The following is a 19,565-nucleotide window of genomic DNA, read 5'->3' on the forward strand; positions in this document are numbered from 1 at the left end:
CGACCCTACGTACGGGTCTTTGCAGGGCTGTGGTGAGCGGGGCGATTAGCTGCAGTGGAACACACAGCATCGTACGCAGGGATAGTTGACCCCAAGTGAAAACGTGTTCGCGATCAAATCTTCCTATATTTTTTTCAGAATTTTCGACAAAATCATTGCTTCTTAAATCTTTTGTAAAGTATAAATACTAAACTAAAAATGCGATGTGCCATGTCTCCAGATTTCTAAAATATCGTTTGTTGACCGTTCGACGGAATACTCATTTCGCAAACTTGTGACGCAGTTGAAATTCAATACTGACCGCCAAATAATCTTAATGAGACGAGATCATTCTAGACATCCTCCAAATTATCCAACCATTCGCGTTAGAGTTCAGCTTGCTTAGAGTATCATAACATTCTTCGGCCTTCGTTTAGATCGACCCTAATCTCTCCCATTTAGGAAATAAATACACAAGCTACCTTGACAAAACTTCGTGCACCATCAAGGACCAAACGCACTACAAATCTGTCTTGACGTCATCATCTCCTTACATGGTAATCGGCATACCGTATTTTTTAGCAAAGGAGACACAGAATACGTCGGAGTATTCAGTTTCAAAACGTATTACATTGTGTGATGTTGTCAAAAAAAGGTAATGTTACTGCAGTGGTATAAATTACAAAACACAAAAGTTCAAATCAGTTTATTTTGGACTGGCTTTACCCAACATTTCATATTGTTTCTTATGCCAGATTTGACCACGTGCTTACTGGCGACCCCTTTACATGCAAATTTTGTGTCAAATGGTGTGTTCTCCTGGAAAAACAAACGTACGATTTCTATATGAAGGAGGCGAAATTTGTCCCTCAAAACTCGAAACCACCCCTGTATGGGGTGTACCTAGCTATTTTGAACGAGCTTCTCGAATCTGCAGCTCTATTTCGAAATGATGGTCTGGTTTTCTCAGCTCAAGGATAAGTGTTCTCCATCGCTGTGGGCATTACTATTCTCAACTGGGGTACAGTTTCCAGTCGTAATGTTTTTCATTGTTTCCGGGATATAAACCTTTCCTTTTACACTTTTATTTGATTAACACTAGTCCACATCTTGTCAGCGATTAAACATGTTCAAGTTTAAATGTTAAATTCTGGTCTCGAGCCCTCTTTCTCGACCAAACTGAAATTACCCCTCCCACTTTGGCTCGTCCAGTGGGTGTAGCAAGGGTCGTGCCATCGCCTAGGAAACGGAGGGTGCATTAATTGTTGCATTTCGATGCACATTTTGATTATATTCAGAAGATTTTGTGGCAAAAACTCAGATAGAGAAGCATTAATATTCACATCTCACTTATTCAAGACTGGCTGAGAGCAGCACTTCCATTCAGTTAACATCATTACGCCATTTATTATGCCAAGAAAGATGAAGCCAAGACATTTTGCCCTCCCTGGTCTCAGCCAGAAATGGTTATACCTTACAGAGTTTTTTCCCACGGAATGAAAACAAATGTACTTGGGCTGAGGCCCAAGTACAATAATACAAAGGCAGTATTGCTGAAGGCAATGAGTACTTGGGCCATGATAGAGTAATTTTGAGGACAATATATACTACTATTCAAATATGGTCTTGAATTTCCTCCTGTCAGTTAGGCATTTGATTAACTGGTTATTAAACGAAGCAATGGCATGACAACGGCAAAATATGTCTAGCAACTTTTGTGGAGTTTGAGGCAGGGGTTCTTTATTTATAGTGAAATTGCTTAAACTCCTTAAATATTCAATTACAGCAAATTTCTTTTGTTCTCGATGGTAGATGTCTAATATTTAGATGGGCATATTTAGATTTCTACCCTGTAGTTATCCCTATATACCAAAAATCGGACATCCAGCTCTATTGGCTTGCTCAGAATTAGATATGCGCATAATTAATGAGGTACAATATGTGATGTCATAAGGTGTCCCATCATACCAAATATGAAGGATGTAGCACTTGTGGTTACTGAATTGTGGACAAATATATATATATTTGAGGTCAAAGGTCATTGAGGTCACGTCACATTTTGTCATAATAATTGTATAGCTAAGTTATTCCTATATACCAAAAATCAGACCTCTAGCTCTATTGGCTCGCTCAGAATTAGATATGCGCATAATTAATGAGGTACAATATGTGGTGTCACAAGGTGTCCCATCATACCAAATATGAAGGATGTAGCACTTGTGGTTACTGAGTTGTGGACAAATATATATATTTGAGGTCAAAGGTCATTCAGGTCACGTCACATTTTGTCATAATAATTGTATTGCTAAGTTATTCCTATATACCAAAAATCAGACCTCTAGCTCTATTTGCTCGCTCAAAATAAGATATGCGCATAATTAATGAGGTACAATATATGGTGTCATAAGGTGTCCTATCATACCAAATATGAAGGGTGTAGCACTTGTGGTTACTGAGTTGTGGACAAATATGTATATTTGAGGTCAAAGGTCATTGAGGTCACGTGACGTTTTGTCAAACAAATTATATTGTTAACTTATCCCTATATACCAAAAATCAGACCTCTAGCTCTATTGGCTCGCTCAAAATTAGATATGCGCATAATTAATGAGGTACAATATGTGGCGTCATAAGGTGTCCCATCATACCAAATATGAAAGGTTTAGCACTTGTGGTTACTGAGTTATGGACAATAATGTATATTTTGAGATCAAAGGTCACCAAGGTCACATGATATTTTGTCAAAATGTCTGAGATATCTGCGTGAAACCGATGGACTCACTGATGGACTCACGGACGGATATGACCCAATCTATAAGCCCCCTGGACTTTATCCGTGGGGATAAAAAACTGTGTCACTGCATCCTTTAGGCAATATGAATACGATGAGAAACTAAATTTTTATTTTTCTTGGCCTTATACATGGGAGTCTATGGAGAACTGCCTTATACATGGGAGTCTATGGAGGTGTAAACTAAAAAGTCCTCTAACACGGCCAAATTCGATCGCATTGTGAAACAAATCGACGTGCATCTGTATGGGGTTGGGTACTATTCTTGTTGCAAAGTTTGAAAGAAATTGACCAGGGCATGTCTGAGATATCTGCGTGAACGGACGGACGGACGGACTGACATGACCAAACCTATAACTCCCCCAGGACTTCGTCCGTGGGCACTAAAAACAACGCAACAGTTATTACAGCTACACCGGCGGTAGGTTCATATCCAGAGCCCCGTACGGTCTGCCGCCGTCGCTTGAAAACAATCTCATAAACCTGGCCATATGGGCAACTGTGTATGAGCAGCTGGATACTTGACTTCCCGGAGAAGGCGAGCTGTCACGTTCAAGCTCAGGATTATTTGTCAATCAAATTTCAGTAAATTTACCTTACCTAGATGAAATTTTGTCTATAGGCTGAAATTTCGCCGAAGTTTGACAAAATTGCATCGATTTTTCAGGTTCATATCTGACATTTTTGAGTTTGAGTGCAGACAGAAATAAGTTTTGAGAAACATACATGGCTGCGACCCCATGTTGACCCCTAGCCCTGCGTACGATGCTATGTGCTACAGCTAACACACAGCATCGTACGCAGGGCTAGCGAGAGATTTCCGACATCGACGGTTATTTACGAGAAGTGAATAAAGGACTGTCATTTTTGGAAGCGATCGAGTAGCTGAGGTAGGCTGGGATACGACTTGGGCCCAAGAACGCTGAATTTCGGCAGTAATTTGGCTTTTTACGTCAAGTCCCAAATGGATTTGAAGTCACCGACCTACGTACGGGTCTTTGCAGGGCTGTGGTGAGCGGGGCGATTAGCTGTAGCGGAACACACAGCATCGTACGCAGGGCTAGTTGACCCCAAGTGAAAACGTGTTCGCGATCAAATCTTCCTATATTTTTTTCAGAATTTTCGACAAAATCATTGCTTCGTAAATCTTTTGTAAAATATAAAATACTAAAATAAAAATGCGATGTGCCATGTCTCCAGATTTCTAAAATATCGTTCGTTGACCATTCGATGGATACTCATTTCGCAAACTTGTGACGCAGTTGAAATTCAATACTGACTGCCATATAATCTTAATGAGACGAGATCATTCTAAACATCCTCCAAATTATCCAACCACTCGCGTTAGAGTTCAGCTCGCTTAGAGTATCATAACATTCTTCGGCCTTCGTTTAGATCGACCCTAATCTCTCCCATTTAGGAAATAAATACACAAGCTACCTTGACAAAACTTCGTGCACCATCCAGGACCAAACGCACTACAAATCTGTCTTGACGTCATCATCTCCTTACATGGTAATCGGCATACCGTATTTTTAGCAAAGGAGACACAGAATACGTCGGAGTATTCAGTTTCAAACGTACTACATTGTGTGATGTTGTCAAAAAAGGTGAATTTACTGCAGTGGTATAAATTACAAAACACAAAAGTTCAAATCAGTTTATTTTGGACTGGCTTTACCCAACATTTCATACTGTTTCTTATGCCAGATTTGACCACGTGCTTACTGGCGACCCCTTTACATGCAAATTTTGTGTCAAATGGTGTGTTCTCCTGGAAAAACAACGTACGATTTCTATATGAAGGAGGCGAAATTTGCCCTCAAAACTCGAAACCACCCCTTTATGGGGTGTACCTAGCTATTTTGAACGAGCTTCTCGAATCTGCAGCTCTATTTCGAAATGATGGTCTGGTTTTCTCAGCTCAAGGATAAATGTTCTCCATCGCTGTGGGCATTACTATTCTCAACTGGGGGTACAGTTTCCAGTCGTAATGTTTTTCATTGTGTCCGGGATATAAAACCTTTCCTTTTCACAATTTTACTTTAATTAACACTAGTCCACATCTTGTCAGCGATTAAACATGTTACAAGTTTAAATGTTAAATTCTGGTTTCGAGCCTCTTGTTCGAGCCCTCTTGTTCGACCAAACTGAAATTACCCTCCCACTTTGGCTCGTCCAGTGGGTGTAGCAAGGGTCGTGCCATCGCCTAGGAAACGGAGGGTGCATTAATTGTTGCATTTCGATGCACATTTTGATTATATTCAGAAGATTTTGTGGCAAAAACTCAGATAGAGAAGCATTAATATTCACATCTCACTTATTCAAGACTGGCTGAGAGCAGCACTTCCATTCAGTTAACATCATTACGCCATTTATTATGCCAAGAAAGATGAAGCCAAGACATTTTGCCCTCCCTGGTCTCAGCCAGAAATGGTTATACCTTACAGAGTTTTTTCCCACGGAATGAAAACAAATGTATTTGGGCTGAGGCCCAAGTACAATAATAATAATAATAATAATAATAATATCGGGTTCTCATATGACGCACATATCCACAAGTACATGTGATCAAGGTGCTTTACAATTATTATTACCCCTGGTCACTGGACCTAACATGATACCACTCAACTCTCTGGGGAGCAAACAACAGCTCACATGTGCAGCCAATAAGCGCAGCAGAGCTAAACGCACACATAACAACCTCTGTCCTACCAGGTACCCATCACTCCTGGGTGGGGAGAAGCAATGAGGAATAAAGTGCCTTGCTCAAGGACACAACACCACGGCCATGCCTGGGCTCGATCCTGTGATCGTGAGTCCACTGCTCTAGCTACTGGCCCATGATGCCTCCCTATTCTCGATGAACATCGACTAAAATATATTCATCTGGACATGGGCAGAGAACCCTGTCAGGAAAGTGGTAGGAAGTAGCCAGGTGAACGACGCAACGTCATGACTGATAGCTAAAATCAGAGAAATTAAAATACAGTAAGTTCACGACATCACGGTAAGGGTCGAGACTTCCATGAATCTCGTGTATCAGGATATGGTCGACTATACACTCGATTGCTTGTCGGGTGACCTCGAAAAACCCTAACGAGTTTATTTTCTGAGCAATTTTTGACGGAAAATTTACCAACGTTCGACTGGAATCAAAGGCAATCCGGGTTCATCTTTGTTATTGAAGGAATTTAAGTACGGCCTTTGTCGAAATCCTACGATGTAGCGGAGACTCAAAGAGCCGTCCTCGGACACACGTAGGCATTGGGCCTTTTCAATATCGGATTTAAGCTACTGTACCAGTCATTCACGTTCATGTACCAACCTCTTCACAGCTACTTACCGTTGGTGGCGTAATCGGAAGACCCGCTTGTATGGCACATATGCAAAATAAATTGAAACACCTCTCAGATTGCAACTTTACACATATCAGCTTCTCAAAATATTTTCCACGCAAGATAAGGGACACTTTCCCCCTCAGTCTCTCGCGTGTTCTCCCCTGTACTTTCAAATTCTACCCAGTCAGATATCCTATTGAAAACCCTGTCATGATACCCATTCAAGTTAAACATGGTTGGACCATGGTTATCGCGTGAGCTTTCATATCTGTATTTCGTTGTCACTTTGAATTTCGTTTTCTTGTTTCAACTTTTTCAACCGTCTGAGATAACCGATGATAATCTAGCAGGGTACATCAGGATTTGAAAGTCTTTACCATTGCTGTACTACAGTGTAAATTTTACAAATATATGTATCGGTATTTAATTAACTTTTCTAGGGGGACGTCAGTCAAAATTTCTGAGTTACAGAGGAGGTTACTCATTCATCATGGTTGACCGGCGGGGGGGGGGGGGGGTAACTCGAAATTTCATAGTTTCCGATGAAATTCCTCCGACTTCCTAGGCCGTAAATAATGACGGCTCCCTTATTTTAAGTGTTGTTCACAATTCATTCGGACAACAACAATGTCCTGCACTGTGGTATAGCACTCCGTAGCCTCGCTTGCTATAGTCCATGCGCATGAGCAGCCTGGCTAAACACAAACCGGTCAGGCTACACAAACCACAGTTCGCAGTCAGAGTGGTGCAAAGAGTTACTGTAGCGTAAAATTACTATCAAATTGACAGGAAGGCGTAAATGCTTTACCCATCTTATTTTGGGTCACCTTTGTTTATTTCAGACTTTATCATAACCGTGATGTCCGGGTCGTCCCATTATTTGTGAGACCCCTATTTCTTGTACCGTCTATTATAATAATTGATTTATCAGTTCAGCAAAGTATATCAACATATCTTAATAAAAAATGGCAGATTAAAACTTTGTATCTTACATACAGTTCGGTAAAAAAACTTTGCAGTTCGGACAAAATCCCTAGTTTTTGGTAGTACAGTAATTCCTCACTCTTACGACCACCAGTAGTACGAATTATCGGGTTATAACGTAGGTACAATTTGTCCCCGTGCCAGGCTATTCAGGATTCGAATTCCCTCATTTGAACGAACACCTCAGTTTAACGAACGTTTTTTCTATCCCCAAGCGTGGTTGTTAGAGCGAGGATTCACTGTATTTTTTATCCCTTGATAAATGCTTTTTAACTGTTGCTTAAAATATGATTATTTAGATGTTTATTAATTTTTTATTACTAGCTGTAAGATGCATCCCCCTGTAATCTACATCATCTGCCCCTAACACAGATCCTACTCACACTTTAACACAGAGTTTCAGCCAACTTGGTGATTTGTTGAAGGGCTAATGACCGTCAGGTTTGAGAATATGTCTTTTATCACAATAATTGTTCCAGAAAACAAGTATATCTTTCCCTCTCTCTCACCAAAAATGCTATATTAGTCTTGCGGACAAATGAAATCTAATCTGGACTTCATGTAGAGCGCGCCTAGACAGTGAAAGACAAACTTTTGTTCAAACTTTCCTGAATGAGACTTTCGACGATTCACTTACCAAATCAAGACTAGAAATCAGGGGTCACCGTGCAAAATTTGTTTCTAGAGAGATAAATTACTTAAGATTTCTCGATTTTTGAAATTCAAAAAGGCCAACATCCCTGTATTAACTCTATGGGGAAAAATAAAATTTTCTATTTTCGGAAAGCTAAGATGATGAAAACTTTCCTTACGCAAAAGCTTTAAAATGAACCCCCCCCCCAAAAAAAAGTGGTAGATAAGAAAAATATTGATAAAATTTGAATCAGTTGCGTACGGTGGATACTACTTTGAGTTAGAGTAGGAATACCAAACAGCCGAATTGTTGCCGTTCCAGTGGAAACAATGACATTTTACTTTGGTTTCTTGGCTGCTTTAAGATACTAGGAATTCGCCTCGGGGACAGATATTCGGCCTTTAACACTATTACAATTCTTTTCTGATGCACCACTTGCGGACCTTATTTTAAAGCTCTTGGAGTGAGAAAAAAAATTCACCGTCTTATTTTCCAGACATGGCGGCAATTTTGACTTTCAAAACTCGGTAAATATCAGGCTATTTATTTCTCCAGTACCAAGGTTTGCACGATGACCCCTGATTTTTATTTTTTATATACTGAGAAAATGGTTGAGTGTTTCGTTGAGGAAAGTTTGAGCAAAAGTTCAAGTCTTTCACTTTCGAGGCGCGTACCTTAAAGACAAAACTGGAGTGCGTACAGTTTGTTACCATGGAATTAATACGTATAATGACATTGAGTGATATAGTATTGAAGCAAAGTTACGTCATTTTGAATGCTGCCAAATGTATTTGCATAGAATATTGCAAACAATGTAAAGAAATCATATAATTAGAACTATTATTATCACAAAGTGATACCTTGCGTGTTTCGCATGTTATATCGCACAGTCTTGTGGAATGTTCATATCGCTTTGAAATGCTATTGCCATAGCGAAACCAGCCGACGTTGCAAAAGTACCAAGCAGAAATACCCAAAACAGGAATCTGTCGAGAACATAGGCGATTTCTTTCCATTCTTCTTCCATCTTGAAATTTTCTTCGTCATCCTCGTGCTTTTGTACAAGTGACGAAATGCTTTGGCGACCTCCTTGAAGCGATCATCTGGATTATTGTCTCGCCGTCTGTTCGCTGGATGTTCGGTGTCTCCTCTGCTGGGAAAGTCGTGCTTAGCATTCGAATCGCCGCTGTGATCGGAAACGAAGACCATGGTTGCGTTCGGTCCGGCGGCATTGGCGATGACCGAACTGAGCCGGTGACTCGTTCGCCGCCGCAGAGATGGGTTAAAACTCCGCCGCCTGAACGTGGCTGGTCTCGCTCGTCGTTTCCGACAGACCAACCTCGGTAGGTGTTTGATACACGTTTTGCCGATCGCAGGGACTTCTGAATAACCAGGCGGGACGTTGTAGAGGTTCAACACCATGACTGTTGCGATACAGGACAATCCAACGATGACTATCATACATGCGAAATACACACCTATGAGAGAATTGGAAATATAGACATTATCTCACTATATCGACAACTGCGTGTGCAGTTTGGACCATCCAATCACCTCAATAGATCACCTCAGTAGCGAGAACGCAACGATTCGTAGACAACATAAACATGCTAGGTAAATCATACTCGATTAATCATATTGCGTTTTCTTGGAAGGATTTAGCCATATTTGCTTCGAAAATTCGATAATCCAACAGCTCTAAGCAGTTTAAACTTCCTACAATTCTTTTAACAATTTTTCGTATTTTTGGAATTTCAAAGAGGATTGAAAATCAAATGCAGAAAGTACTTTAACTGTAATTAGCGGCTCATCAAGCATTCCGTATTTGTTCTGTTTTTGTTTTGTTTTTTGTTTTAACAAATTAGATATTTAAGAAATATGAGTCGACATTTTATGTAATATAGTATCAAAGGTATTTAATATTTTAACCGATAAGAAGATTCATAATCGACAAATTATGATTTTGAGTTGTGAAATCTAAACTTTGACTCCAGCAAGTTCAGGTAAACTACAATGATAGGCCGCACAACAGCACGAATGAAGTAATGCGGCACATGTAAAGCTTAAGTTATAAAAATCTTACCCTTTCTGCGAGAAACTGAAAACGTTAATAAACTACTGAAATTTTCGCAGATGATGTCCCTTTTCCGCTATTTTTTATTAACTCCATCTTCAAAGCTTCCTGTCGTCTGCTGTCTCTTCTTTAATTATGAAATTCAGTGCTTATTTTCTACTTTTGTTAACACCCATTCTCGTCTTTCCCATACGTATCTTTTCACTAGACCAACATATGGTTATTAACGTTTCCCATCCTATCTCGTCTATCTAGTCTCGTCTAATCTCATCTCACTTAATCATATCTAAATTCCAGTGGACAGAAATGTCAAAACGTTGCCAAATGGGATTTTATGGAGGAAGTGTGGGAACTGCGCCTGTGCGAGTTTCTTGTTTACAAACAATGTATTTCGTGCACGGTATCTAGATGCACCTCATCATCATAGGTGCAACATTTAAATTATATGAAGTAGATTATGACAGATATATTGTAACTTTCATCGATCACCATTTTACCTTGGGTACAGTGTTTACATTGGTCGTATCGGTCCCATACGACATTTGAGCGCAGTTCCGTACGACTGTTCCCTTTAATATGCGCGAGTTTAATGAATAGGGCGTATGGCGTTTGAATCATCGGCTGATAAGCGACAAGTCGATGATGCCAAGGGATCAAGAGTTTCTTAATAGGGGCACTTTCATAAACCAGAATGACATTGTTTCGTTTTTTAGCTCCTATAGTTATTTTTTAGTGTAGTACGCGCCTCGAAATGAAACTATAAACGTTGAATCAATTGTCCTCAAGGAAAATTTAAGCCCATTTTCTTTCAAAGTAAAGGATTGCAAATCAGCGGTCAGTGTGTAAAAATTTCGTACAAGAAAATCTAGTATTTACCTAATATTTACCGATACTTTAAATTAGAAATACCCGCCATCCCTGTATTGCGAAAATTTAATTTTCGATTTTCACAAAAAATAAACTCTGAAAAATTTATTTACTCAACGAATGAACCAACGTTGGCGGTAGAGTAGAAACGTATTGTAAAGATTTGGGATTCCGAATGTCTGTTCTCGAGGCGCATTCTAGCCTAACACTGAAATTCTTACCGGGAGCTAGCCGAATATTGTATTGATTCTTACCGAGAAGCGGAATACTTTCGGAACTCGTAGGCAACGACTGCATCATTACTTGTTTGAAGACAAAGAGTGTCAGCAAATTAGTGAAGGACAGTGCGACTCTCTCCCCTGACGCTGGTGGCAGATAGAACGCAAATAACGCTATGACACAAATGACAGCCGTGGGAATGATAACTTTCAGCACGTGGTACGTCAGACGTCGTTGGAGAACGATCATGTACGTCACATCCGGGTATGGCTCGCTGCAGCAATTGTAGAAGCGGTCGTTGCGGTAGGCGGGAACTTTCAAAAGCGACCAGCCCGAGTGAGTCTGGTAGTTGCTGAGGTCTACCTGGTTGTCTTCCGCCGAAATGTTCAACTCTAGACCATGGTAGGTCCAGGAACCGAACTTGAGGGGGCAGCACTGCCTGTCGTGAGGGAATTGCGTGACGTCAATCTTGCAAGTGCTGACCAGTAGAACAGGAGTCGGCCATTTTATACTGCCATCCGATTTTAAGATAACTTTAGTATGTTTGACTTTAAAAGCGTCTTTTCTGACTCTGAAATGATAAGATTTGATAAATGTTTGTCTCCATTCACTAGGTGAGGCAAAAGGGACCAATTGATTGTCGATTGTCGATTTCGAGGCAGTGTCTTCTATCAGCAAGTTGTTTGATATTTTGTTCCATCCTCAGTAAATCCTCAATGTTGTTTTAAGACAAGTTTCAAACTCAAAATATTTATCAGAACCTTACTTTACAATTCTTTTCATCAGTATCACTACAATCATCATTATGATCGACATCGTCATCATCATCATCATCATCATCATCATCATCATCATCGCCATTTCATTTCTACTGCTCAGGATCTAGGAGCAGAACAAACTCTCTTGTCAGAAACCTGATCTTTTCACTGGCAGTGAAGAGTGCAAAACTTACCGCTTGCACAGATTTCGGCTCACTATCAAGGGAGAATCTTGGAAAAAAGGAGAGATTATGTTCACAAATCAGCGGCCAATTTGGTCGCTAGGGTGACTTACTCATTATACAGCGTTATGTCCGGATTCCAGACTCGTTTTGACGGCACATGTATTTCATCAATACCATCATATTGAGACGAATTCCAGCGAAGTCTCTCGTCAACCCAAAACTTGCGAAAATAAAGTGAGAAGTGATTTTTGTGGTGCATTTCCCCCGAGAGAAGCTTGTCTAACATAACACATTTCCGAATGTATTAGAACCAAATTCAATTAAATAACATGTTTTTGGAGATTCCTCAATTAGTCTTTTCAAGTTATTGGAAATGATAATGGAAGTACTGAATTAATGCATACTGATGTCTGTCTTTGAATACTTATGAAATAAGTGGACTTAAATATGATGTATCAAGAGAAAAAAACAAAACTTATTCACCGCAAATACGATTTATTCCTTCCTCACCTGTCGTAACCAAACGTTGACAGTCAATTTTTCATTCAGTTCATCCTTTAGACGCAAAAAAATAAAGCATTTTAAAAATTTAGTAATTCCATACCGGATATAGAAATAAATAAACAAACACGTAAACAAACAAACACATAATCAAATAACACAAATAGTAATGCGTTTCACCAAGTTTAGAAAAGTTACAGTAGAAAATAAGCTTACTCTACGGCGCATCATTCCCTTAAAATATCGACTATATTTTTTAAATTCTCACTTAAGGAAGAAGTGCTGAAACACAGTTATTTTCTCTCGTCAAATAAGGATGTCGTTATTTATATCAATGGAATTCACCGCTAATAATATTGGTTTCAATTAATTTTATATATATAAAACTTGGTATATAAAAGTTTGACATAATTGTGATAAGAGGACTGGAACCTGATGGACCGCCTAGCTCATCTAAAGAAACCGACTTCTAGGTCTGCACGAAACTCGCTGATTCTTAACTTCAACTATTCTCTGGTCAATATAGATGGTTGATATCTACGGCTGGTGATAATAGTTTCTTACGAAATCTACGATATGCGTTAATGACATTCCGTGAGTGACGTCAACAGTGCGCGACTTGTCGAGAACCGGTCTCAGCAATGGACTGTAGTCTTTGAAGACATCCTTCAACAATTGAGCTTCGTAGTCTACTCCTGTAACAAAAGAGATCAATCATATGAGAGAGAGAGAGAGAGAGAGAGAGAGAGAGAGAGAGAGAGAGAGAGAGAGAGAGAGAGAGAGAGAGAGAGTGAGTGAGTGAGTGAGTGAGTGAGTGAGTGACTTAGGAAACTTCTATTATCTGGTCGTGAGAGCTATATCGCCCGTTTATTACCATGACGGGCCATGCGTTTATGCAAGAAATACATAGCTATTCCCCGAAGCCCAAGGCCTAGGGGTATAGCGATGTGTTCCTTGTGACGCAGGGATATAAGTTATAGCCCGAATAGAGACCAGGTTGTAGATTTTTATAAAACACCACATGCTTATGGTGTTCTATATCATAGCTTTGAATGTCCTGTGATATATAGGCTCTGCGCCAGTATATTTTGAGAAGTTTACTGGGTGATTCCGAGAAGCGGTAACAGTAGTGCCCGCAGTAGTGTCAATTTCTTCACAAAAAGAAGCAAATAATGTCCTTAGTATTTATTTATTTATTTATTTATTTATTTACTTATTTATTTAGTTATTTATTTATTTATAGGTTGCCCTAATTACAGGTTCATTTCTTAAAAGCCTATGCCAGCGTCAGATTGTCTTTCAAAGAAATATACTAGATTACAATTTCAATGGAAAACAAAAGGCTATGATACTCCATAATCCTCTTACAGACTAGAACAAACTTGACCTCGGGGATCAAGTCTCTGGCCTTTAAAGAAAGTAGAAAAGATAAAAATAACAACGAAAAACAAGAAAATATAATCACGACAAAAACGACTCTCGAGTGTTCAAACTCCAAAGCACAAAGTCTCAGATTTCCAGTTAATTTGGAGGGGGAGGGGGTGGTAGTCTACGGTTATTGCAAATATTTGGTCAAAATGAATTTTTGATAACACTGTTGTTCGGAAGTGATTATTTTTGGTCAAAAGTTGTACTATAGTCCAAAGCTGTGAGTCAAAAGCCTATATTTATCAGTAAAAAGTCAACATGAAGAGAAAAAAGAGGGTTCGAAACCGTGGTGTACATCAATAGTACACCCTCCCTATACCACTGCCTTGCCCAAGGCTTCGTATTCCATGCCAAGCTGGTCTCTCGCCACAGACTATCTAAGGGACCGTTCAGTTTTTACGGCTGGGGGGGGGGCGGCAAAATCCAGGGGGGGGTCATCATAATTTTAGGAATCCAAGAAGGGGGGGTCATCACTTTTTCACTGGTAGGAAAGGGGGGGGGTCACCACATTTTCAAAAACATAATACCTACAATAAAGTGCACTTTATGCCATGGCCATGATTGACCCTCTTTACCGGGGGCCGCCTTCGGCGGCCCAATACAATAAATATACTTTATGTATTACCCATGACCCTCTTAGCGGGCAGACACCTTTGGCGGCCCACTCCAATTAGGTTTACTTCATGCAATGGCCATGATCGACCCTCTTTACCGGCGGGCCGCCTGCGGCGGCCCACTACAATAAATTGACTTTATTGTAATACCCCATGACCATCTTAACGGCCGGACGCCTTCAACGGCCCTGTTCAGTAAAGTTTACTTCAGTGCAATGGCCATGATCGACCCTCTTTTTACCAGTGGGCCACCTTTGGTTGCCCACTAGAATAAAGTTGACTTTACGTAATGGCCCATGACCCTCTTAACCGGAGGGCTGCCTTTGGCGAACCACTCCGATAAAGTTTACTTTATACAATGTCCATGGACATAAGTTGTCTATGGAAATGAAGTTAAAAATTGCCTTACAGTCGTCCTAATTAACAGACGTTTGCATGGATGTGGCTGAGAAGTTTGTACACTGGCATCTCTGCTACACGAATAAAGTGCGCCACGTACCGGAGTTCAAATCCAAACCGTGCGGGTAAATTTGACATATGGGTTTTGGTTATTTTTCAGTGGGGGGGGGGGGGGTCATCAAATTTTTCGTCTGACAAAGGGGGGGGTCATCATTTTTTTCGCGAAAAATGCAGGGGGGGGTCATCATTTTTTTGAACACCGGCGACAAGATTTTGCCAGCCCCCCCCCCCCCGGCCGTAAAAACTGAACGGTCCCTAAGATATTGTTGGATATGGAACTGTGACGAGAATAAAGGTCTCCCCGTTGATCATGAACGTTACTTAATGGATTTGGGAGAGAGGCGACTAACTCGCCAGGCTGCGCTGCGTTTTGCGCTCATAATTTCTTGCTTTCCTAGGTAGTAGTCTTTCGGTCCAGCCTATTCAACGGTCAGCGTGTCGCCCTTTATTTCTTCATGTAAATAACCGGGTTAAACTTGTGGCAGCTGTTGCTTATATTAGCGGGATTTGAATTTCATAACGAATTAGAAAGGGTAACGGTTTTATGATAACGTCACTTTACATTTATGTATCAATTTCTCTTGAATGCACGACATTAGATTACTTTGATTAATTAGAAAAAAAGAACAATTATGTAACCATGGCTACCTCTCTTTCATCATGCGCTACCTCGGGAGTTTTTTTTTGAGTGATCTCGCATACGCTTGTAGGAGAAAATATTAGCAACCGAATTACTTTTTTTTATGTTCGATAGGTTTTTGCCCTGGGAACTCGTTCCTTATTCCACACCATGTTTGTCACACTCTTCATATTGTTGCGTGATCTTTTGTCTCTGACGCTGAACTTGACAATCACACAAAAACGAGTATTTATAACCTTTTCGAGGCATGCAAGAGAGAAAATACATCTATACTCTCTAGCAAAAGTTCGAGGAAGCTAGCAACAAATTTTGAAATGTAAAAATATATGCTTTCGAACTGAGTTTTTGAAATGTAAATTGTACTTCATTAGCTAAAGTCGCTTGATAAAAGAATTATGCAGCCAATATAGTGTAACCTTTGTTAACAATTGGGGTCAATTAGGAGAACGATTATCATAAGAGCCACTGCCCATACATTAAAGTAAAATGAAAATGACACAACAAAAACATTTTAGCAAATTAAAGTGCACTTTCGCGGCTTTTGAGTAAGTCATTTTTTCAATTATCTGTAACATATCTCTATCATCTCAAAATCAATTTCCAGTGGCTAATTAGTTGCTTAATTTGCCCCATCATAGTCCGCACCGTAATTTGAATATGAAATTAGAGTTCAAACAAATAATGAAAATATATAACTCAAAAATATTAACACACTTGTTTGCCTTTGCGAAGTACCAGTGCATGCGATTACATAACGATATCATACGTTACTAAGAAATTCTACCCGCATAAAACTACCCGCATAAAACATAACTGAAAACGTACTCTTTCACTGTAGAGTTGGCTTCTGAAAATGACATTTGGTGACATATTACCATTAGATTTATAATACCCCAGCTGGGAATTAATGCCGCTCAGAGAAGTCTTGCGTGGCGATGGTATTTTACAGAAATTGACACTAGCATCTAAAACATTTGAATCCGATGGCAACATATAAACACTCAAGTAATTCAGTGTAGTTTAATAGCTGTAATTTTCGCTGATGTTTTTAATGTTAACAGAAGTTTCTTATTGTAAAAACATGTTGAGATAAAGAATATTCAGCTTGCAACTCAGCCTGTACATGATGTGTAGACAGCATTGTTATTGTTGACGATAGGGGAATTCTGGTGCGATCTGAAATTCAAATGTAAACAAAAACAGTGCACCCGCTATGTCGACAAGCTTAACAGTGCTTAGGGGAGTAAAACAAGAACTCGCGATTGACATACAAAACGGAAATAGTACAAATTATTAAAAGTTACATCTACTAGCTTTTTCAGAAGGAGACTGGGATAATTTTCTTCTATTTTGGTAAGCGTATTGATCAGCTTTAGTAGCTACGAAGAATAAGTTCGACATAGATCTCGAAAGAAAAAAAATGCACCTCGGAGACAGATATTCAGACTACCAACTTTGACAGTGCTTTACGGACCTACCACTTGTTGGGGCTCATTTTAAAGCTCTTGGGGTAAGACAAATTTTTACCGTCTCAGTTTTTCAAACATCGCGAATTTTTCCTCAAAAGTTAACACCGGGATGAGAGCCGTTTTGAATTTCAAATATCGAGATATGTTAGGTGTTTTGTTTTTTTAGAGCCAAAATTTGCACGATGACCCATGGTTTTATTTTGATTTGGTAGGACAATGCTTGATATTCCATTAGGAAAGTATGAACACAAGTTTAAGTCTTTCATTTTCGAGGCACATACCACGTCAATCTCTTCTGATAAAGACGATTTCCAAAAGCTCACAAGGGTAGCACTCTGTCACTCTCTTTCAGGACATAGAATTCAGTGTATTTTTACACTTACAATATAATTAATGTAACGAACGTTTTCTTTGACAGGCGATTCATTGGGATTAGAAAATGATATCATTTCACAGCAAAACACAGTATCTTTATAATTGTACATTTAGCTGCAGTGTGTCTACGAAAGAAGTGGATTTTTATGTAAATGTAACTTCAGGTTGTATCCGACTCGATATTGAACGTTATAAACTTGTCCTTAAACCATTATCACTCATAAAAGAGAATAAAAATCAGGGGTCACCGTGCAAATTTTGGTATTAGAGGAACAATATTCAAAATTGCCGCCAACTCTGAGTGTGTTATGTCTACGTGAAAAATTTTCGATTTCTACCCAAAACATGATACCGAAAACTTACAGCAAAAAACAGGATGGTTGGACAGTCTCATATACATTACGTTTACTTTTTTGTACGTGGCATACAAGTTTTGAAGATAACGTTGTAGATAAGAAGAACCGACTCATTGAGTGTCTGGATAGAACACACAAGAGAATTGCTAAATTACTAAGCTACTGCAGTGAACTGCAATAAAACTGCTCACACTAATTAGTTTCAGCTGTAGCCAGCTGGCAAAGTCGACAACATTGTATGCCCCATGCAGACAGTTTGTCTGGGGAAGTTGAAATAAACAAGATTCGTACATGGACCAGTGCATGGTAATGTTACATTGGATTTTAATCTTGAACACAGGGTGCCAATCGTAAACTCTCATTTACAACCCCAGACAGAGCTAGTTTTGCCTTTGGACAAGCAGAATTTTTTGACCTTGGTCAACACTAAAGTGGCCACGGGTGAAACAGAAACTGCCCAGTATAACACACTATACGCCAATCTGCCAGCTGGCTACAGCTGAAACTAATTAGTGTAAGCAGTTTTATTGCAGTTCACTGCAGTAGCTTAGTAATTTAGCATTTCCCTTGTGTGTTCTATCCAGACACTCAAATGAGTCGGTTCTTTTTATCTACAATGTTATCTACAAAACTTGTATGCCACGTACAAAAAAGTAAACGTAATGTATATGAGACTGTCCAACCATCCTGTTTTTTGCTGTAACTCCATGGGCTTCAGAATGAGTGAATACAAGGAGTAGACCACAGAAGTGCCCGGTTGTCTGTCCATTTGCGCATTCTACCCTATCTCGTTCATTTCCAATCCCTATTAACGTGTCCATGCTCACTATTGATAACAAGGGGCTTTGGTGAAACCATGGTGGCGAAAGGGTTAAAATCAACGATAAGTTCAGAAGTGATGGTTGATAGTCAATGACCTCTTCCTACAGAGTGAAAGAACGGTGCCAAGTTCACCGATGTCTGTACACTACGGAGTTTGGACAACGGAAAACGTCAAAATGTGATTGGTCAAATATCAGCCTGAAGGAGACGGCAAGGTTACGCTATAGGAACGCCTGCAAAGATATGCGACGATGCATCGTAATGGAGTGACAGTTCAAGGTGATGCAGATTTCAAAATAATTATATTTACCTGCGACAATCTGCCACGTCAGCAAAACTAACAACAAAGTAAGTGTTGATATCATCTTCAGGCGATACGATCGACCATGTACCAATAGGAATAAGAGAGATCTGTCAAGCCGACAATTACCTATAGATTTTACACGCCAAGACCGGCACCCTTACACACAGTGGGAAAATTTAATTAACTCTTTATCATTATCATCATGTCTCCCAATTTGCATATTTTGTGATGACCATCTAGCTGTGTTCCGATTACTATATTTAGTTAATTGTTTTGTTGACCAATGATATTTCATTTACATTTTCCGCTACCAGTGTTTAGAGATGTTGTGGGCATCAAAATAGCCGCCATGATCTCAAAATGGATTGTCCTTCAACAAAAAAAAAAAATCGTGCAAGAGAATCGGATGAAAGCATCGAAGTGTAGTCTGGTTAATTTTTACAGCTATTCTCTGTTCAAGCTGTTCAAGCTAGTCATACCTGTTATCAACCTGGATACCTTTCAGTCTTTTGATATTTCTTTTACTGCATTTTTCATGGAAGATAATATTTCCTTCATATTTAATAAGACGATTGTACTAGTGAACGCAAATTCGCTCTCGGCGGTAAGTGACTGCCAACCAGTGAATCAACATAGCAACGTATGCCATTGGGATATATGATTATTGTTGACTTTGATATGCTGTCATATCTTTCCTTCGATAACAACTTAAATTACTGCCATCGTCATCTCTTTAAATGAAAATACCCATTTTATGACATCCCG

The 19,565-nt window shown here is 39.5% G+C and overlaps 1 protein-coding gene across 1 annotated transcript; it reads right to left on the reverse strand.

Annotated features, from left to right (window-relative positions):
* Positions 1-8,407: 8,407 nt before the first annotated feature.
* Positions 8,408-18,955, reverse strand: LOC139122372 (neuronal acetylcholine receptor subunit alpha-10-like). Its single transcript, XM_070687761.1, has 6 exons — positions 18,807-18,955; positions 12,898-13,028; positions 12,343-12,387; positions 11,943-12,052; positions 10,925-11,460; positions 8,408-9,207 (listed from the first exon to the last, which is right to left on the reverse strand). The coding sequence occupies exons 1-6, from the start codon at positions 18,859-18,861 to the stop codon at positions 8,651-8,653; spliced, it is 1,434 nt and encodes a 477-aa protein (XP_070543862.1). The 5' UTR covers positions 18,862-18,955; the 3' UTR covers positions 8,408-8,650.
* Positions 18,956-19,565: the final 610 nt, after the last annotated feature.

The sequence above is a fragment of the Ptychodera flava genome, chromosome 22, assembly GCF_041260155.1.
Source record: "Ptychodera flava strain L36383 chromosome 22, AS_Pfla_20210202, whole genome shotgun sequence".
Taxonomy (NCBI): Eukaryota; Metazoa; Hemichordata; class Enteropneusta; family Ptychoderidae; genus Ptychodera; species Ptychodera flava.

Bases quoted from the DNA above. Each gene is read 5' to 3' on its own strand.
- LOC139122372 (XM_070687761.1), bottom strand. From the start codon at position 18,861: ATGATATCAACACTTACTTTGTTGTTAGTTTTGCTGACGTGGCAGATT. The intron at 13,029-18,806 runs GTAAATATAATT...CTTTTGTTACAG, and splicing joins GACGTGGCAGATTGTCGCAG to GAGTAGACTACGAAGCTCAA. The intron at 9,208-10,924 runs GTAAGAATCAAT...ATTCTCTCATAG, and splicing joins CGAAAGTATTCCGCTTCTCG to GTGTGTATTTCGCATGTATG.